This window comes from Augochlora pura, chromosome 4 (assembly GCF_028453695.1).
Source record: "Augochlora pura isolate Apur16 chromosome 4, APUR_v2.2.1, whole genome shotgun sequence".
Classification (NCBI taxonomy): Eukaryota; Metazoa; Arthropoda; class Insecta; order Hymenoptera; family Halictidae; genus Augochlora; species Augochlora pura.
The window spans coordinates 7015601-7032449 of NC_135775.1; the positions used below are offsets into that span (position 1 = coordinate 7015601).

Here is a 16849-nt window from a genome sequence, read left to right on the forward strand (position 1 = left end):
AAATTGCCAACGGTTCGAGGCATTTCCTCGTTAGCAAACGATACGAGTTCTTATGCAAATGGTAAAAACAGTATTAGCACATTTTTCAGATGCGATAACTTTTTTTTTCAAGCACGACTGAACGACTAGCCGAACGATTGTAAAAATTGCGTGTCTTCTTAATTGACCCACGGTGTTATGTTATTTTGACTTCTGTGATTTAATGGGTCCTCAACCTCGACGACCCTACCTCAACCCCTCAGCCATTCTCTGGCTGCATAATATACGCGCGTTAAGATTTACGACACAATGATGCCCCACGTTCGGTCCTCGAGTTAGAAATATTCGTTTGGATCCGCGTTTTCAGCCCGGATTCGAACCGATCATCGGATTCCATTTCCGAAGTGACAATCGCATTTTGACCGGCGCGAAAATCGCGTGTCAAATCTCAAACGATTAAGTATAATAATTCTCTTGTGTCCATAGAGCTTGTATTTATAACAATCTATATTTTAGATATAAAGTTTTGCAAGGTATATCGTACAATCCTAACGTTGCTTTATTTATAAGCTTGAATACATATCCTCTTATAATATTCGCCGAGATTGATTTCTACTGACTCATTTCACAGGACATATGCACTCATTAACAACAATACTTATATATTAGTAAAAAGTAAGTTATATTATTATAAAAATAGGTGCTGATTTTTGTAAATATATGTATAACTAAATTAAATTAAATATAGCACGAACCATTGGGAATGTAAGCTCCGATCTCTTATTTTATGCCTAAACAACTTGGCTTCGTTCCTCGGCGACCGCGAGTACGGCCGGGAAACCAAAAGAAGCTCCGACCGGAGGGGCAGAGTTTCCCGCGGAGCCGAATTTTGGCTCGATGCCGGCGGATCGGGCGAGAATCGCCTCGAATCCGTGATTTAACGCCATTCGTAGGTTTCCTCGAGGCCGTGAAAAAGCATACCGATCGTTTGCAGGTCAAACGACGCGCGTCCCGAATCATCCATAAACAACGCCGCGAATATTTTCGATACAAATTACAATTTTCGGCGTGTTGCTCCGTCTACGTCTGTTTGCCCGCGTGTACGAGCATCGCATTTATTGATCGTGTCTTCGCACCGCGTGTCACACGAGTTTTCAACGGGGAACTATATGGACAATGAGACGACACTCTAGTCTTCAGTGATTATAAGAATATCGGAAAATGTTATTTGCGAATGCTTGAGACATTTTTGGTGATCGTCAATTAACTCGCTAGCATATCTTTATTTAATTTTTAATACACATACATATTAGTATAATTATTTCCGATGAATATTAAATTTTATATCGAAGATTAATAATTATAGTTTCTGTTTAATGTTTGTTAGATGATGTACAGAAAGTCCAGCGTTTTTGTACATATTACGGTTTTGTGTCATTGTCTTTGTTGAGAAGTTATAAGAACAATAAATTCAATAACTCATAAACTAAGACGACGGTCAATTTACACCCTTGCTTTATATTCATCCTTCTGACTGGCTGCGCTATTGTACAGCCATCGGTCGCTATTGGCCGAAAATGGTAACGAAGATCGACGGCGGTCAATAGCGACCATTGCTTGCGGCAATGGAGCTATTGATAAGCAGAGCAATATAAATATAAAAGTACCTTCCAGTTAAGTGGGAATTATAAGTACAGTTATTTTACTATAAGCAAGAATTATTTTTATATTCTTGTCAGAAATTCTTGACAAAGCATTTAGGGTCTTTTTATTATATTACATTTTATATTACTTCTTCTTGTAGAATAATCTATATATGAAATGTGTACAGAAAAATGCGAAGCGCTCTATATATAATTAAGAAAACGGTAACCTGACAAAAATAATAATTTCTCGTTCACAGTTCCTTCTCCATATGCTTCAGAGATTGACCGCAAATAGCATACAGTGTAAAACGGCACGATCTTCCACGTTGTTAATTTATAATAAATCGGATGTCAAAAATGCAAATTGTAAGGTATCTAACAAATATTTTCCTGTATCGCGGATGAAACGAGTTCCCTTACCCACGGCGGTGTTTAAAAACATATCGGTCTTTCACATGTATATCATTGCCGATAATGGTGCGGCTAATATGCATTGATAAATACGTTAGAAAAAGTGTTACGGAATATATTTACCGCGCGAGGCGTGTTACCTCTAAATTAGGAAAGTCGCTGACCATCGAACGGGGCAAGGGATTAAAGCGATCCTTTAGGGTAGTTGGGGGAGGGGGAGGGGGAGGAAGAAAAGATCGAAGAAGAGAGGGCCAGGTCGGGAACTGTTTCAGCGAAGACGAATAATTGGTGTACACCGCGTACACGTTTCGTCGACGGCTTAACGGTATAGACTTTGACATTGTTATGCCCGGAGGCACAATAGAGGAGACACAGTAGGGTGTTTCGCAGAATTACGCAGGGACAACGGACGGGTTAGGTAGCGCGGCCCATTGTATCAACGCCTCGGTTTCTGCGTTATACCTGGTGTACAGTTCGGAACGTCTTCCATCTTAATATGATTCTATTTTCACGTGTTGCCGTGCTAGGTGCGTCCGAACTTGCGCAACCGCGTATCCAGGTGCGATCCTGTCCGCGGCGAACTTTCGGCCTGACTAACGAGCGACCCGAGGATCGGCCGCTGCGAATCTCTTGTTCGCTCTGCATACGGCAATAATCGAACGAGACTGTTCAAGACGCTCGCACACGTGAGTAACGTACAATTTTATGAATAAGAATCGCGACGATTCAGTTTACTGCCTGCGATAATGAGTTCCAGCAGCGATTGTGGCTAATTAATTCTTACGCGGCAAAGAATTTTAACCGTAAATCGAAAATAGATTTTCTGACCTACAGTATTTCCGTTTTACGAGACCTATAATTTGTGCAGTTAGTCATTTCATGCATATTGAAAATGATTTTGGAATAAGATATAATAATTTTGAGTAATGCCTCAGAGTTGTCACTCGCGCGCAAGGGATTGACTATTGCCGATAGAAGAATTAAATTTTATTTTGACCTAGAACGAATTGATAATTAAATTGCGGATTTTACAAATTTATGATAAAAATTAGTATGTATATCGAATTCAAAACTATGCGAACATTTAAAGAATTTAAAGACGCTACGAATATTGAATGGTCCTCGTTAAAATGATTAAGAGGAGAAACAAATATCGCTGGTCACAATTCTTACTTTGCATAAAGACCCGCAGTTCATTAATAACATTTATATTTAATGAATTATGATTGAAATTATAGGGCAAGAGGTTCGACCACAAACATAATATGCATAAATTTGTATTACACTGTAAATCGAATGGAAATTTCAGACGTTCGTTTTAAATAACTGATATAGGTTAATTGGTATACGTTTCCAGATTATTTCAAATTGATTGTAAGGGAATGAAAGGTAGTCGGGCGCGCGGTAGTCTGCGCGTTACGTAAGAATCGATCATCTTCAGGCATTACGCGCAGTTTAATGGTTCGTGGCTGTTTACCCCGGGAGGGACCGAATCGGACGGGGGCGAATCCCTCGTTACTATCGACAAGCTCGGTTCCATCTCGCAGTGTGATTTATTGCCAAATAACAGGCTCGAAGTGTCCCGTGCCAGGTAAAGCCTCGACAATGTCCGGAATACCTACGAATTAACCGGATAAATGGTGTTCCGAGCGGGAGAGATCGTGCTCGGTGACCGTGCGATTTTCATCGACTCTGGCGTCGAAAGACGGTACTCATGCCGCTTATGGATTTTCCATTACCCCATACGCACTGCACAGACTTGATTGAAACTCCAAACTGTTTAGTCTCCGTGTTCGCGTGTCCGATATTATTTATTAGGACGGATCTGTTGAAAATTACCGATCGTAAAATCTTTGAAATAATATATGCGAATGGTGTGGAGAATTCAAGCTAGATCGTAAACTCGTATAGTTTAATCGAGCAATAACATTCCGAAGTAACTTGTGTCTTTATAAAAATTTTAGTAATCTCTTATGGTGCCTTTTGAGCGATCCAAGTACGACAAATAATAGTTTGCGATAAACATTCATTTTTTTTTAGTATAAACCTTTAGGTTACTGTAGAATAAAAGGGGACAATTAAATAATTATTGAAGATGAAATATGGCCTGCAATTATATTACTTGCAAATGAAATATCGATAACTTTTCTTCTGTTATGCAATTATAAAAGATTTGTATTTTTAAGTGAGTTTTCATAGTCATGCGCTTCAGAAGACATACAATATACTGCATCTACGATTAAATTATTATGGGCTTTCAACCCGTTCATTAATAAATAATAATAATTCAGTTTCTGCATTCGTGACGAACCTGCAAAGAACCGATGAGAGATTGCTGTCGATTGACAATTGTGTTATTTTTCGAAATATAAATCGGATTCGTCGACAGTAATTATTGTTTCGACACACTGAATCATCAAAGACACGATCCATTTCATGGCACGGTGTTCACAAGCAGCTATTTCTTAGTCGAAACTATAGACACGCGGCGGCAACGGTCAACGTTGAACTACGACCGGCCTCGCGCTTGAAACAAGTTCGCGAAAAGAAACTATAAAAATAAAGGTTAGCGAAAGCAGGCGACCTCCAACTTATCGAGAACAGTATCCGCGGCAAAGTAACAAATGCATTTTCCACGTGGCACGGCTAAATATTTAATAAAGTAAAAGTCGGATGGTTCGCGACCGTAAAATGTTTCTATTTCCACGGTGCAAGCCACTCGTATCTCTAAGCAAATTTAATAGCTGGCGAATTTACAATACAAAATACCGTCGGCCGCAAATAGGATTATTATACGAGCGACTTCATAATAGTTAGCCCGGCCTTCGGCCGTTTTATAAAAGCGAGCGACAAGTAAAGTATTACTAATTTATGCCCGCGCCGGCTTAACATTGTTTAACAATGTCTCTTAAGACGACTTTATGAATCGCAAAACACGGTTTACGGTGCCCCGCGCTCCAATTAATCGTCGTCCCGTTTGCTGCGGGACGTATAATTATCCTATTTTCATCGTGAATCCGGCGGACTCGTTTAGATAATGAATTATGCACTCGTAGATGTTGCGGTATCAATCCAGCGGATAATATACGGGCATTGTTCGAACCTTTTTACACTTTAACGGGTGGAATTGTGCAGCTGTAAACGCAATTACGTAATTAATGCAGGCTAGTTATGGGAAATAAATATTCCGTTCGCCTGACAGTCTGAAATTGTCGCGACAATATTAATTACCATCATGCTGATCGCATGCTTCGGGTCTTCGACGCCGCCGACTATTAGATCATTATCCCGTGGAACGTCCGTGAAACAAGGATTATTATAATTCCAAGTTTCTCGGACCTATAAAATTTCATTAATCCACAGATTTATTTAATCTGGATGTTAATCTCATGGGAATTCTTTTCCTGGTCAGGGTACAAGACGGTATACATTTATTTACGAGGCTGCTAAACATGGTCCGCAAAATGAAACTGTCTTGAGCTGGATAATGGGTAGGTTATCATTTGCGAGTTGCGCTTGTTTATTATTAACTCGCGTGCTTTTATTTAGTCCTGTTCTGTAATCGAAGTCAATTATTGATTATCAAAAAAATAATGTCCGCTAAAGATGTCAGAAAATGCCGACTGCATATTCATGCGAAATAGTTGCACAATCGGCGTTTCTTCCAAGTCTACGTACGAGATAGCCTAAGTGAGTATCATGAAAATTCGATCTGCGCAATTAACTTTATAGTGATTGAATAAGACATATTAATTCTTATGTCAATAACTAAAATTGTTGTTGTTCTATAACCGTGTAAATAACCCTACGATGAGCTCCTATATTGCATTAGTGTTTTATGTAATTTTTATATACTTATAGAAACATTAATTTTTATTTATTAGATAGATATTAGCGAGTTATTAGGAGAATCTCTACTACTCACATTTGCTATCCTCTTCTCCTATGAGGGTTTCCGGGTAGACTCGAAATAGACAACGATAGGAAAATATTTTGAAAAGACTGTGCAAAATGGTACCCGGTTACGTGATTGTTGCACAAACATATACCAAACTTTATCATCTAATTTTAGTACCTCTGTGATATCGGAATTGCAGACTCGAAACAGATGTTGATAAATAATGTGCTAAATAACGACCACCTGGTCGGGTATTTTTTACTGGAAACAAGAAATATTTTGGAAAGACTGTGCAAAATGGTACCCGGTTACGTGATTATTGAGCACACGTATACCAAACTTTATCGTCTAATTTTAGTACTTTTCTGATAATGGGATTGTAGACTCGAAACAGATGTCTATAAATAATGTACCTAACCCGGCATTTTTTACCGGGTACAGAAAAATGTTGCGGAGAGAAAGCGCGAACGGGTACTCGGTAATTCAGGTAAGAGTTAAATTTGTTTACGGAAAGATAAATAAAATTGAATATGCCTTATTCGAGAAATATAAAGTTAATTATGCCCGAAAACAAATCAAAGGCACAGCAATTGATCAGCCCACAATAACCGGCTCCACTACCCTTGGCCACGTCCTTCCATATTTCACCGATGACCGCATCCATCGGCCCTGGCTCCAGCATCGCGCCGAGAGCAGCAAGAAAGCGGAGAGAGAAAACCGGCCGGCGAAGAGGAAAGGTAGAAAAGGTAAAACTGACGCAGCGATTCGCGACATCGCGCGTAATCGAGGGGAGACGCGTGGTGCGGGTCGGCAGTCGCAACGATCGGGGGTGAAAGTGCGCAGGGGGAGAGGGATGAGAGAGTCATAAAATCGAGCGAAGTGAACGCCAGGAGGGAGACACTGAGTGATGTCGGTGACAGCCACCTCTCTGCCCTCCTCCGCCTCCGCCGCCTCCTGTCGCTATTACTCACCCAACGCCGAATACCATTCAAAGTTCGAAACCGCACGTTCGCGACCCAATTCCTGCGTGGAGTCAGCTGTTCGTTCGGTTCATTCAAAGCTCGATCGACCACCGCCGCCGGCTGGCCGTTCCGCGGCCAGACACGTTGAATTAATAACGGAGGAGAAGAAGGAAGAGCAGGCCGGGCGAAAAATAAAAGGAGACGGGGAAGAAGAAGAAGAAGACGAAGAGCCGAGAAGAGTCGGCGCGAAACAACGCGAAGTCGACCGCGATGCGATATTCAGCGACCAGAGCCGCCCTTTCTGGGAGGCAGGGAGGACTGAATAGGCTCTAGAGGGTGCATCGACGCCACCGATTTCGCCGCAACTTTTTCGCCAAGGTTCTTCCCGCTGTCCCGATGACGCACGGACGATCGAAGACGGCCAACGAGCCGTCCGACGGCCAGCATTTAGCGGAACGCCGTTATTTGTCAGGATCATCGGCTGCATTATTTAAGACGGGCCAACGCGACCGGCCAGCTCCTTGCCAAGACGCGTCCCTGCCTATTCTACTATTTCTGGGGTTTCTGGCTTGGCACAGGCACGCGGAAAATTTCAGGGAACCGGCGAGCAACGCCGTCAGACCCCGCGGCGGAACGCACGCGGAAATTGTCGTCTTGCAAATTGCGAGCACCGGTGTGGCGTCGAAGTTTGCGCTGCCAGGATTAGGGGTAACCGTGCGTTATATTAGATATTACGCGAGCTTCTAATTCGGATCGATACCGGTCTCCCGTTTCGAAACACGCCGGAGATTATCGTAGGTCCTGTCCTGCATCCGAAGAAAAGATAAGCGCGGCCCTCGCCTCGGCTTGCTTATTTGTCTTTGTGGGAGCCCGAGCGAGGAACATGTGTCTCAGTCAGCTCTTTGTGGTTACCGGAGTTTCCAAGTTCCAGAATCGGACTTGGACCGGCGCTTATTGTATCGCGACGGAATCTTCAGATGCGATTCTTCAGTTGTTCCATGTATTTTTTAATTGGAGTTTTGATTGCGGTGACGCAAATGTTTAATATTTTAATAAGAAGCAGAAATTTGAAAAATTTTAATAAGACAGCAGAAGGATTTTAGAAATTTATTGTATTTTTGGATGAGATGTAAAAAAGATTGAAGACAGTTTCCCTGACTCTGTCGACCTGAAGAATTGTTAATTAGAAATAACAATGAGTTAACAAAAATTAGCTCAGGATTAGAATCGTTCAAAATTGTCTGCCTTCGTCTAGACGCTCTGAGAGAAACATCGTTCCAATCCGAGCCCAGTGAAAACTTATGCAATTAAAATGCTGATAATAATATCAGTAAATCAACAACGAAATCCCGGTATCCCAGTAAACAAGTACGATATCGTATCTACAGTTTTCTACCTTCATCAGCAATTAAATCGTCGCAATAAAAAGAGCAAGCTATCGACAGGAGAGGGGTGTCGGTTGCCACGATACAAGTTCGAGCCCTGACGAGGATCGTCTATATCAGCCCCTGTACGCGTGCAACATAGAAACTCTGATTCCACCGTTTCCGTTTTCCTCTCCCGTAGAAACGGAAGACCGTGTTCTCGAGTCTGCTACCGTCCAAGGGTTCGTCGGTCTCACCGTCGTCGTCGTCGTGGTCGTGGTCTTGGTCGTCGTCGGCAACGTCGTCGTCGTCGTAGTCCGTCGACGGTCTCGTTGGTAGTGGTGTAGCGATGGCGGAGAATCCCGTGGTTCACGGTCTCTCCGTTGGGGCGCTGCGATCACAGTCGCGGAGTGGGGATATGGGCGGAGCCAGGGGACGCATTGGCCGCGCTCGATGGGCGTGACTGCGCGCCTCCCACTCCTTGGCGTAGCGCGGCGCTGATTGACAGTTGGCGAACGACTGCGGACGGCGCAGGATCTAAAACCGCGCTAGGCGCTGCTCTCCACGCTCGCTTCGGTCCGCACTTCTCTTACCCGTGGATATCTCTACCCGGTGCTTTTTCGTGGGGGAAGAACTCGAAACACGCATATTCCCGTGGCTGCCTTTGCCCGCCGGCCCGCGCGCACACCACACACAACATATACACCGACCTTCCACCTTCTGTCCGCCGGAGTTACGAGTGGCACACGCAGTAGTAGTTACGGTTAGGGAGGAGGGTCGCCCGCCGTCTCGCGGACAGCTCTCTCGCGCGTCACCTCTTCTCTCTCCTCAGCGTGCGTGACCGGTTGGTTGGTTGGTTCGCCTCGTTCGTTCGTTCGTACGTTCAGTAATCGCCGCGAGGAGGAACGCGCTTCTTCTGTACACGGCTCGGTGGTGACGCGACTCTTTCGGTGTCGTCGAACGACGCGCTGTGTGCCCGCCGGTTCGGTTTTTTATTTCGTCCACTTCTGACCGACATACATCTCTCGACTGTCGTTGAGCCGCGCGCCGATACTCGACGATTTTTCTAGGGTGATCGTATACGCACGACGGACCACCCCATCGACCCACAAGACCCCCCTCGTGTGTGATCAACCGTGTCGACGAAAACTAGAACGGCAACATCGGGGATCTATCGGAGCGCGGGACGACCCGTCTGAGTGCACGCTAGTGGCAACGCCGCCTCCTCCGTCGCTCCGACACTCGCTCCAGCATTTGCACCGTGGCTCCCGACTCGGAGCAACTCGAAGACCGCATCCCCCGTCGATCACGGATTTAACGAGGGCACAGTGTGGACGGAGCTTTGCCGTTTAACCGTGCCAGTGGATCTCGACCAGACACCGGACACCACCCGCAGTCTGTGCTCTCGGCGTCTGCTCGCTGCGAAGAATAATCAATCCGTCACACGAGTTGCCCCGGTCCTCGGTGTTTATGCATCTCGCCGATCCACCATTGTTCGAGACGCGCCGCGATCATCCGCGCTATTAGTTGACGACGGCCGCCACGCGAACGCCGCCGTCCTTCTAACCCCCGCGAGTGGAAACGAAACAACACTGTTGACTTCGCGCCAATCACGGGAAGGATGTGAACCGTGCTCCGTCAGTGAACATCGTCGCATAGTCCCTCTGGTGTTTTTTTTTGTTTTTCCTTTTCGTTTCCGTTGGGAATACATAGTCCCCGCTTCGTGTCCTCACACTGTGTGCGAAACATCCTTCGATGCTCGAACGACCAGTGGACTAAACCGTAAAAAGAAATATATACATAGAGAGGTATATATAACGAAAGCGAAAGAGAGAGCGCAGCCTAGATTCGTGAATACAATATCTTCACCGTGAATTCGTAGTGATATCCGTTGTTCCGCGTTGGTTCCGAGTTGTTCAGTCCGTCGCTGAACGTTCATCAGTCGATACTTTCCGGATTCGATTTTCGCGCGCTTCGACCAGTGGACATCTGACGCGTTCCGCGCGCACCCGTCAACCGAGAGGAAAAAGGAATCGTCTTATAGCTAGCGAAGAAGCATCTGTCTATGAGCGGCCACGTGCTCCACTGAACCGAAAAGAGAGCATCGAGCGTATGATGTCGCGGTACTGACATTATCGAGAGGCCAAGCTCCTCCCGTCTGGTCAGCGGGTACTTCCGGCGTGGTGACCGGGACGATGAGGAAGCACGTGTGTCCGGCCGTAGCCGTGGTCCTCCAGCAACGTTCAAGCGCGCGTCCCGAGCTCTGCTGACGCTCGCTTCGACTCTTCGCCGTGACAGCGTCTCGTCGTCGCCGCTCGACTCGGATTCGGGAATCGTCGAGGGCCGACGGAACCGTCGAAACAGTAAACCGCCATCCAGTTCCGGCCAGGCCGCAGCTCCGCACGCCGTCGGCCGGTGAACCGTGCCGGCCCGACCGTCTTCTTCGCCGACGTCTCAGCCATCGTCGACGTCTACCAGCCGAGGACAATCACCGACGGCCCCGGTGGTGTTATCCTCCCCTTGTCCCCCAAAATTCCTTCTGAACCCTGTGTCTCTCGGTCGACACCGATAGTGCGACAAGCAGGGTGAATAACACCGATCATCGCCACGATCAGGCGAAACAGTGAGCGTAAACGGTGTGTGAGTGAAGTGTTACTTGCTTTATACTGTGGGAAAATACAGCCGCTACGGTGGCTCAGCACGCAGAGTTCCCCGGCGCGGCCAGGGCGTTCATGGCGCAGCCAAGGGTACGTTGATTTCCTATTATTTCACCCGTCTTATCCGCGAGTTTTACCGGTCAGGATTGACCCGGCGTGGATCCGCGCGTCGACGCGCTCGATCGTGATCCCTTCTTGCGCGTTTTAAGCTCTGTTTGAACGGAAATGAGGCCCGGGGAAACGTCTCGCCGGGCTAGGGATTTGGTTCGTTAATTTTTCACTTAGCCGACTCGTTACCGAGTATGGTCGAACCCGGCTCGAGCAAAATAATTGGACATTGTTCTTAAGATGAAGTCGTTGGAACGTGGGGATTTATTTCGTCCTCTTATCTGCCCGAATCTTCGCCATGGGAGATCAACATTTAGAGAATATTCCCCGACGGAGTCTACGTGCTCTGGAACCGTTTTGCTTGGAGGGAAAAATGTGAAGCAGTCGTTTAGGTTTCTCTCGCAAGTCTGGAAAATACAGACAGCTCGCTTAGTAGGATCTTGTACTCTGTAATTACCGTTTCGTTGCGGTTGCGTTCAAATTCTTAAGAATTTTGATGAATATTCAGAAATTGAGAGAGATGCAATCTAGCAACAATGAACAACAATTCAAAATTGTTTCGGAGAAGCTCGTCGAATTTTCATCATTCATAGACAACCTCGAAATGACTATATTGTTTACCTGGAGTGTCATCATAATTGCCGATTTCTCGTAGTAAACGCTCGACACCCGTAAAGTCCGACGGTAACCATTGTCTGTGGGGCCCGATTCATAAATACTGTGCTCCATTCTGAAATTGTGTATACTTTGTGTTACTGCGAAACGCTAAATGTTTTTGCCTACACGTTCCAAGCATTTGGGAATTTTCGTTATATTGATATTCCACGCGTGTTCTTCCTCCGGGGCTTCGAACACTTCGATCTTCGAGGAACCGATCACGATTTCGGCCGAAACATATTTTCGTTCACGCGAGCCATCGGTTGCAAGGTGGCCAAGGATTGCTCCGATTGTCTCGGCTCCTTCGTGGTGAAACCGAGAGCCTGGAACGATTTCAACGCCGGGTCTCGACTGTCCGTCGGACGCCGACGCCAAGCGACTCCTCCGATTCACGTCCCTATCTCGAAGTTTATCTAATATCTCTGTTTAACGTCTGCTGTTTAGATCTCGTGATTTTTTAGCGATTTCTAAATCCGTCGGCCTTCTGACAAATTTTTGATAAAATTCCACGCAGCTCGGACTCCGATTTCCATTTTAAACAACTGCCATTACCAGGCCATACATTCCGTTTTATAATCAGGGAATAAATTCAAATATTCTTATTTTATAACCGGCTCGACAGACTTTAAAAAAAAGAACTCTTATTATCCAAAATCTGACATCTCTTCCTCGTTTAACATTTAAACCTATCGCGCCGATCGAAATCACCAGTTTTACATTTTGTATTTCCAAGTCGTTGAAAATTCATGGACTCTTTCATAAGTACTGATATAATAAATTTGTTAATTCAATCATGAACCGTACTAAAACTGGTGATAAGTCTAAATAATTTCAATCTTGTCATTCTCGTAGAATGAGACGTGTCAGTCAGTTCCAGTGCTCGGCAGATATGTGTTAATCTGTACTGTCTCCCGAGTCCGACTTCTTTTTCATTAATCTGTGCTACAAAGTGCTCCGCAATTTTCCGAGTGAAGTGTCCGCGGTAGAAACCAGTGCTACGATTGAATTAAATGTTCGAACAGCGTGCAAGCGGCGTATTCTCGGCCGCACGTGAACAGTGGAAAACTCATTGTCTACATAAAAAAAAAAAAGTCGCGATAGCTTATCAAAGTGAAATTCCGCGCCAGCGTGCAGTGAATATTCTGTCGATGATCGCGTTACAATTTCGGCTCGGACACAATATTATCGGGTTTAATGCCGTGGGCCGCGCTTTTCCACCGGGTTTTTCGAATTTCAACGTTCCGCAGTTTTATTGAGCCCCGGCCAAGTGAAAACGGTATCGGCGCCGATAAAGAGCTTTACGAGATCGCCGATAACCAGCGATCGCTCGCGTGCCCCGCCGAGAATCGACTGACGAAGCGTCGAGACGCGTACCGTCGGCCTCCTCTTCGCCGGCGACACTGATATCGCCACGAAACGTTTCCGTTTTCCCCAATAGGCTGCTATCGGCCCCTGAATTTCACGCTCGTCCCCGACGCGCCCTGCAATTTCCCTTTTATGTGGCCTTCTCCCCGGAAAATTTCAGCCAGCCACTCGGAAAACGCGTCGAAACCTCTTCCGGTCGTGCGAGACTGTCTTGGAAAATGCTCCGAAATGAATGTCTCGATTCAGTGTGCGTCAAGTTTTAAGGAATTCTGCGATTCCATCGTCCCGGGTCTAAAAATACCAGCAGAAATTTGTTATCTGAACGTGACCGACAGAATTGTGTACACTCGGATTTGAAAATCAATTTTTGCTACGTCGAGTGCACCGAGTTCGAAATCTGTGACGCGAAAGAACAATTCATTACTCGATTAGGAGAAGTTAGGTACAGTGAAACGTGTGAGAATTCAATTGGTCAGTGTTCGAAGTGCTCCAGAAATGATAATCGATGTAAAAAGTGACAGTGAAATTCCTTCGTTACGGTGCACAATGTTGTGCCGTGTTTAGCGCGAGCGTTTTCCCAGAAGTGATTGTGAATTTGCACTTCGTCCAGCGAGGTTCCGATTTGATAAGAGTCTGATTGGAACGTGGCGGAGAAAAAGAAAGAGATAGTATCGTATGCAAAATTAAAAATAGACGTTCCGATCGTTCCGTATACGAATCTTGATCCGCCGTATTCTCGATCTTCCCGGTAATTCAATAGTCTTCGCGTTCTGACGATGTATCCAAGAAATTCCTCCGTACGTTCCTCTTGAACCCGGAGAATATTATACCATTTTCGGAGCATCGCTGTGCTCCTCGGAAACCGCTCTGTCTCGCTCGCCGTTGAACTGGTCTCTCGAACAACGATAGTTACGGAGCGAATAGATTTTCGTTACCGTGCTCCGACATCGATTCTTCCACAGTCATTTGCCCTCTAGATAAACCGCAAGCTTTATGCTCTCCGCTGCCTCTAAGTATCACAGATACCTACCATGAATGAATCATTTTAACGTGGGTTACCGGCAATTGTAGAGAGCCGAGATGAACTATCAATCATCCGATGCTATGACAGCTCCCGAGCTATTACGAAAATCTTTCAATTCGTGATCGAAATTATATCATTTCTCTACCTTGTTTCCAAATATGCGTCCTAAATGGCAGGATTTTAAAATCATTACACGAAGCAAAGTACTCGAATTAGGTGAAGATTTCGTATTATTCGCATTTTTTATTCGACAATCTTTGTCAGCCTTTTTATAGTATAGTTTTGGTAAAGATAAAAAAAACGGCACAGAAATATTAAATATATGAAAATGGTCGCTTAGCCACTCTAATTGTATAATTTTAATAGTCTGGTGAATTTCTGCTTTTGTTGATGTGAAAAGAATGAATGTTAGGCAGCGACTTCGATGGCACTGTCGGTTTTAAGAGTTCTAATATATAGGCAAAATAATCAATTATGCTATTTATAGTTCCCGATAAAAAAGAACAAATCCGCGATGGTTCTTTCGTATTATTTACGTTGCCCGTGTTTTACATAGTTTCCGAGCCCGATGAAAAATCTGACGCAGGAGTAAGACGGAGTAAAAAAAATGCGAAAAAACGAAAGTGTACGCGCGAGCCCGTTGCCGGGATTAAAAATTCTTGGGTCGGTGAATAGCGTCGATTTTTGTCCACCGCTGTACCACGAACGAGCCGTGATTATGTATTTATGGGTATCCATCAATCACTTTCGCTCTCCCGATTGCCGCGGATATCGGCCTTTAGCCTGCCGGATTAAAGTCGTATCGATTTCTCGTCGTTCTATTCGCCGTGTGTGCTCGATGAGACGATTTTTAGTTCTTTTTTTCTCCCCCCCTCCCTCCCTCTCCGCGTCTCTCCTCCTTTTATTCCTCTGTGGTTTTTGTGTGTGCGCGTGTGTGTGTGAGCTCGGTCGGCTTTCAGCGGGACGAGGAATCTTTTTGGTAACGGTACATTAGCCGGACCGAGGAAAACGAAATGCGCCTCGCGTGATTCGTCCGGATCGAAAGTTGCCGGCCGGAATTTCTGTTTGTCACTTTTCGCGGCGGGATTTGAATCCGGCCGCGCGGCGGCGAAGAGTATCGGGGCGCATGTATTCTCTATTTCGGTGCTGCGTGAATTATTGCCGCCAAGGTTTTCCCGTCCTTGGAGCGTATTTCGAGAGTCCTTGGAATTTTCCGTCGAGAAGCAACCCCGCGTCTCGTCCGGCGGTCGTGCACTTTCATCGATTAAGGCGACTCCGCCTCGTCTTCCTCGCAGTCTAATTACCTGTTTGCGAAACGATGGTACTCTAATTACACATTCCGTGTGATCCACCTGAATTGAATCCTTGCGTTGTAGCGAGCCCCACTGAATTGTGCAGAAGACGTTTAGCTCTGCGTAGCGCGAACGAGCGCTTAAGGAGAATCGTAAATTTCAAGGTCTGTTTCGTTCGAAAAAATTAGACGGGTCTCGGAATTCCGAAAATGATTTCTCCACAGGCCTGTCAAATCGTTGCAGATCTCTGGTTTCGGAGTTGCAAACGTCTCCGCGGTATGTTCCAGCTGCAAAAAAGTGTCCCCAGTTCCTGCTTTGATAAAAGTCCGTAGATTAGCTCGACGCAATAAATTTGCACGATTTTATGGACACGGACCAGCCTGTCAGCTCAGCCTGATTAGCACAGAAACTAAACTGTATCTCGAATCTAACATCGGAAACGTTCCTGCCGTCGTCAAATATTGCTCGAAAAGTTTCCTGGTAGTCGCCGTTACAATATCGTTCCTCGTCTGGGCATACTTTGACTCGGTTGTAATACGTTCCGACAAATTAAAGCAATTGACCGGATTCTTCCAAACAGTCGATACGATTGTGACGCTTCAGAATGATCCAACTTCAACTACGAAGTCTCTGTTTTTTATCTTCCGCTGAATAAAGAGCGTAATCATCAGTGGCCAGGAATAAGATTTACATAAAAATCTCTGCTTACAATGATTTTAATAATTCGAATATATCATAATTAGACTGCGGATTCTATGCATTAATAGCGAAAATGGAATGATAAAACAAAAAAGAGACGATTGAATGAGATTAATAATATTGATGCATTAGTTTCAACTCATTAAAATTACTTGAGAAAGAAATAGTAAAGTATTTGGCTGATTTGTCTTGTGTTCGATGCAGATAATTTTTATTTTGCATACAAATTCGCAGTCTAATCAAAACCAACTGTGTTGATTAAAATAACTCATCTTATATTTTTTCCTTTTAAATTGTTGAAGTTATGAAGAGTCTTTCTTAGCAAAACATTTGAGTAAATTCCTTTATTCAAGCTTACATTATCGTAAAAATAGTAAAAGGTCTAAATAATTTTTGCTTTGTCATTTAAGAGTGACATGTAAATTTTTATAAGTAAAACAATACACGCTGTTACTTATTTTTAGAGCTCGCTAGGTTTAACCTTTCGCATTCGTTATTTTAACTCCAAAACCGAGATACCTCTCCTGACTCATAGTGTTTCAATTTTATATGATATATTGCATTTTATGCATACGACATTGAGCCCAAGGCTTATACATACCTGTGCAACATATGCAAATATAAAGGTTAATATTTGCCTTTTTATTAGCAGTTACTAATGTCCGTTTTAGTTTTACAAACCGACTCCAAAAAAGTAGTTTCTAGGTCTGTTCACGAGCATCAGGCATTCTGATCTAAACGCACTGTGCGTTAAGGCCGTTTCGAGCGAAAAATCAAACGTTTAATT

General features: G+C 44.7%; 1 protein-coding gene across 7 annotated transcripts in view; it reads left to right on the forward strand.

Annotated features, from left to right (window-relative positions):
- Window positions 1-8782: 8782 nt before the first annotated feature.
- Hth (Meis homeobox homothorax) overlaps window positions 8783-16849 on the forward strand; it is a 570441-nt gene continuing 562374 nt past the window's right edge. For all 7 annotated transcript variants that reach the window (XM_078179825.1, XM_078179826.1, XM_078179828.1 and 4 more), the window contains exon 1: window positions 8783-11007. In XM_078179825.1, coding sequence (XP_078035951.1) covers window positions 10993-11007 — 15 coding nt within the window. In that variant the 5' untranslated portion in view covers window positions 8783-10992. The remainder of the gene's footprint in view (window positions 11008-16849) is intronic.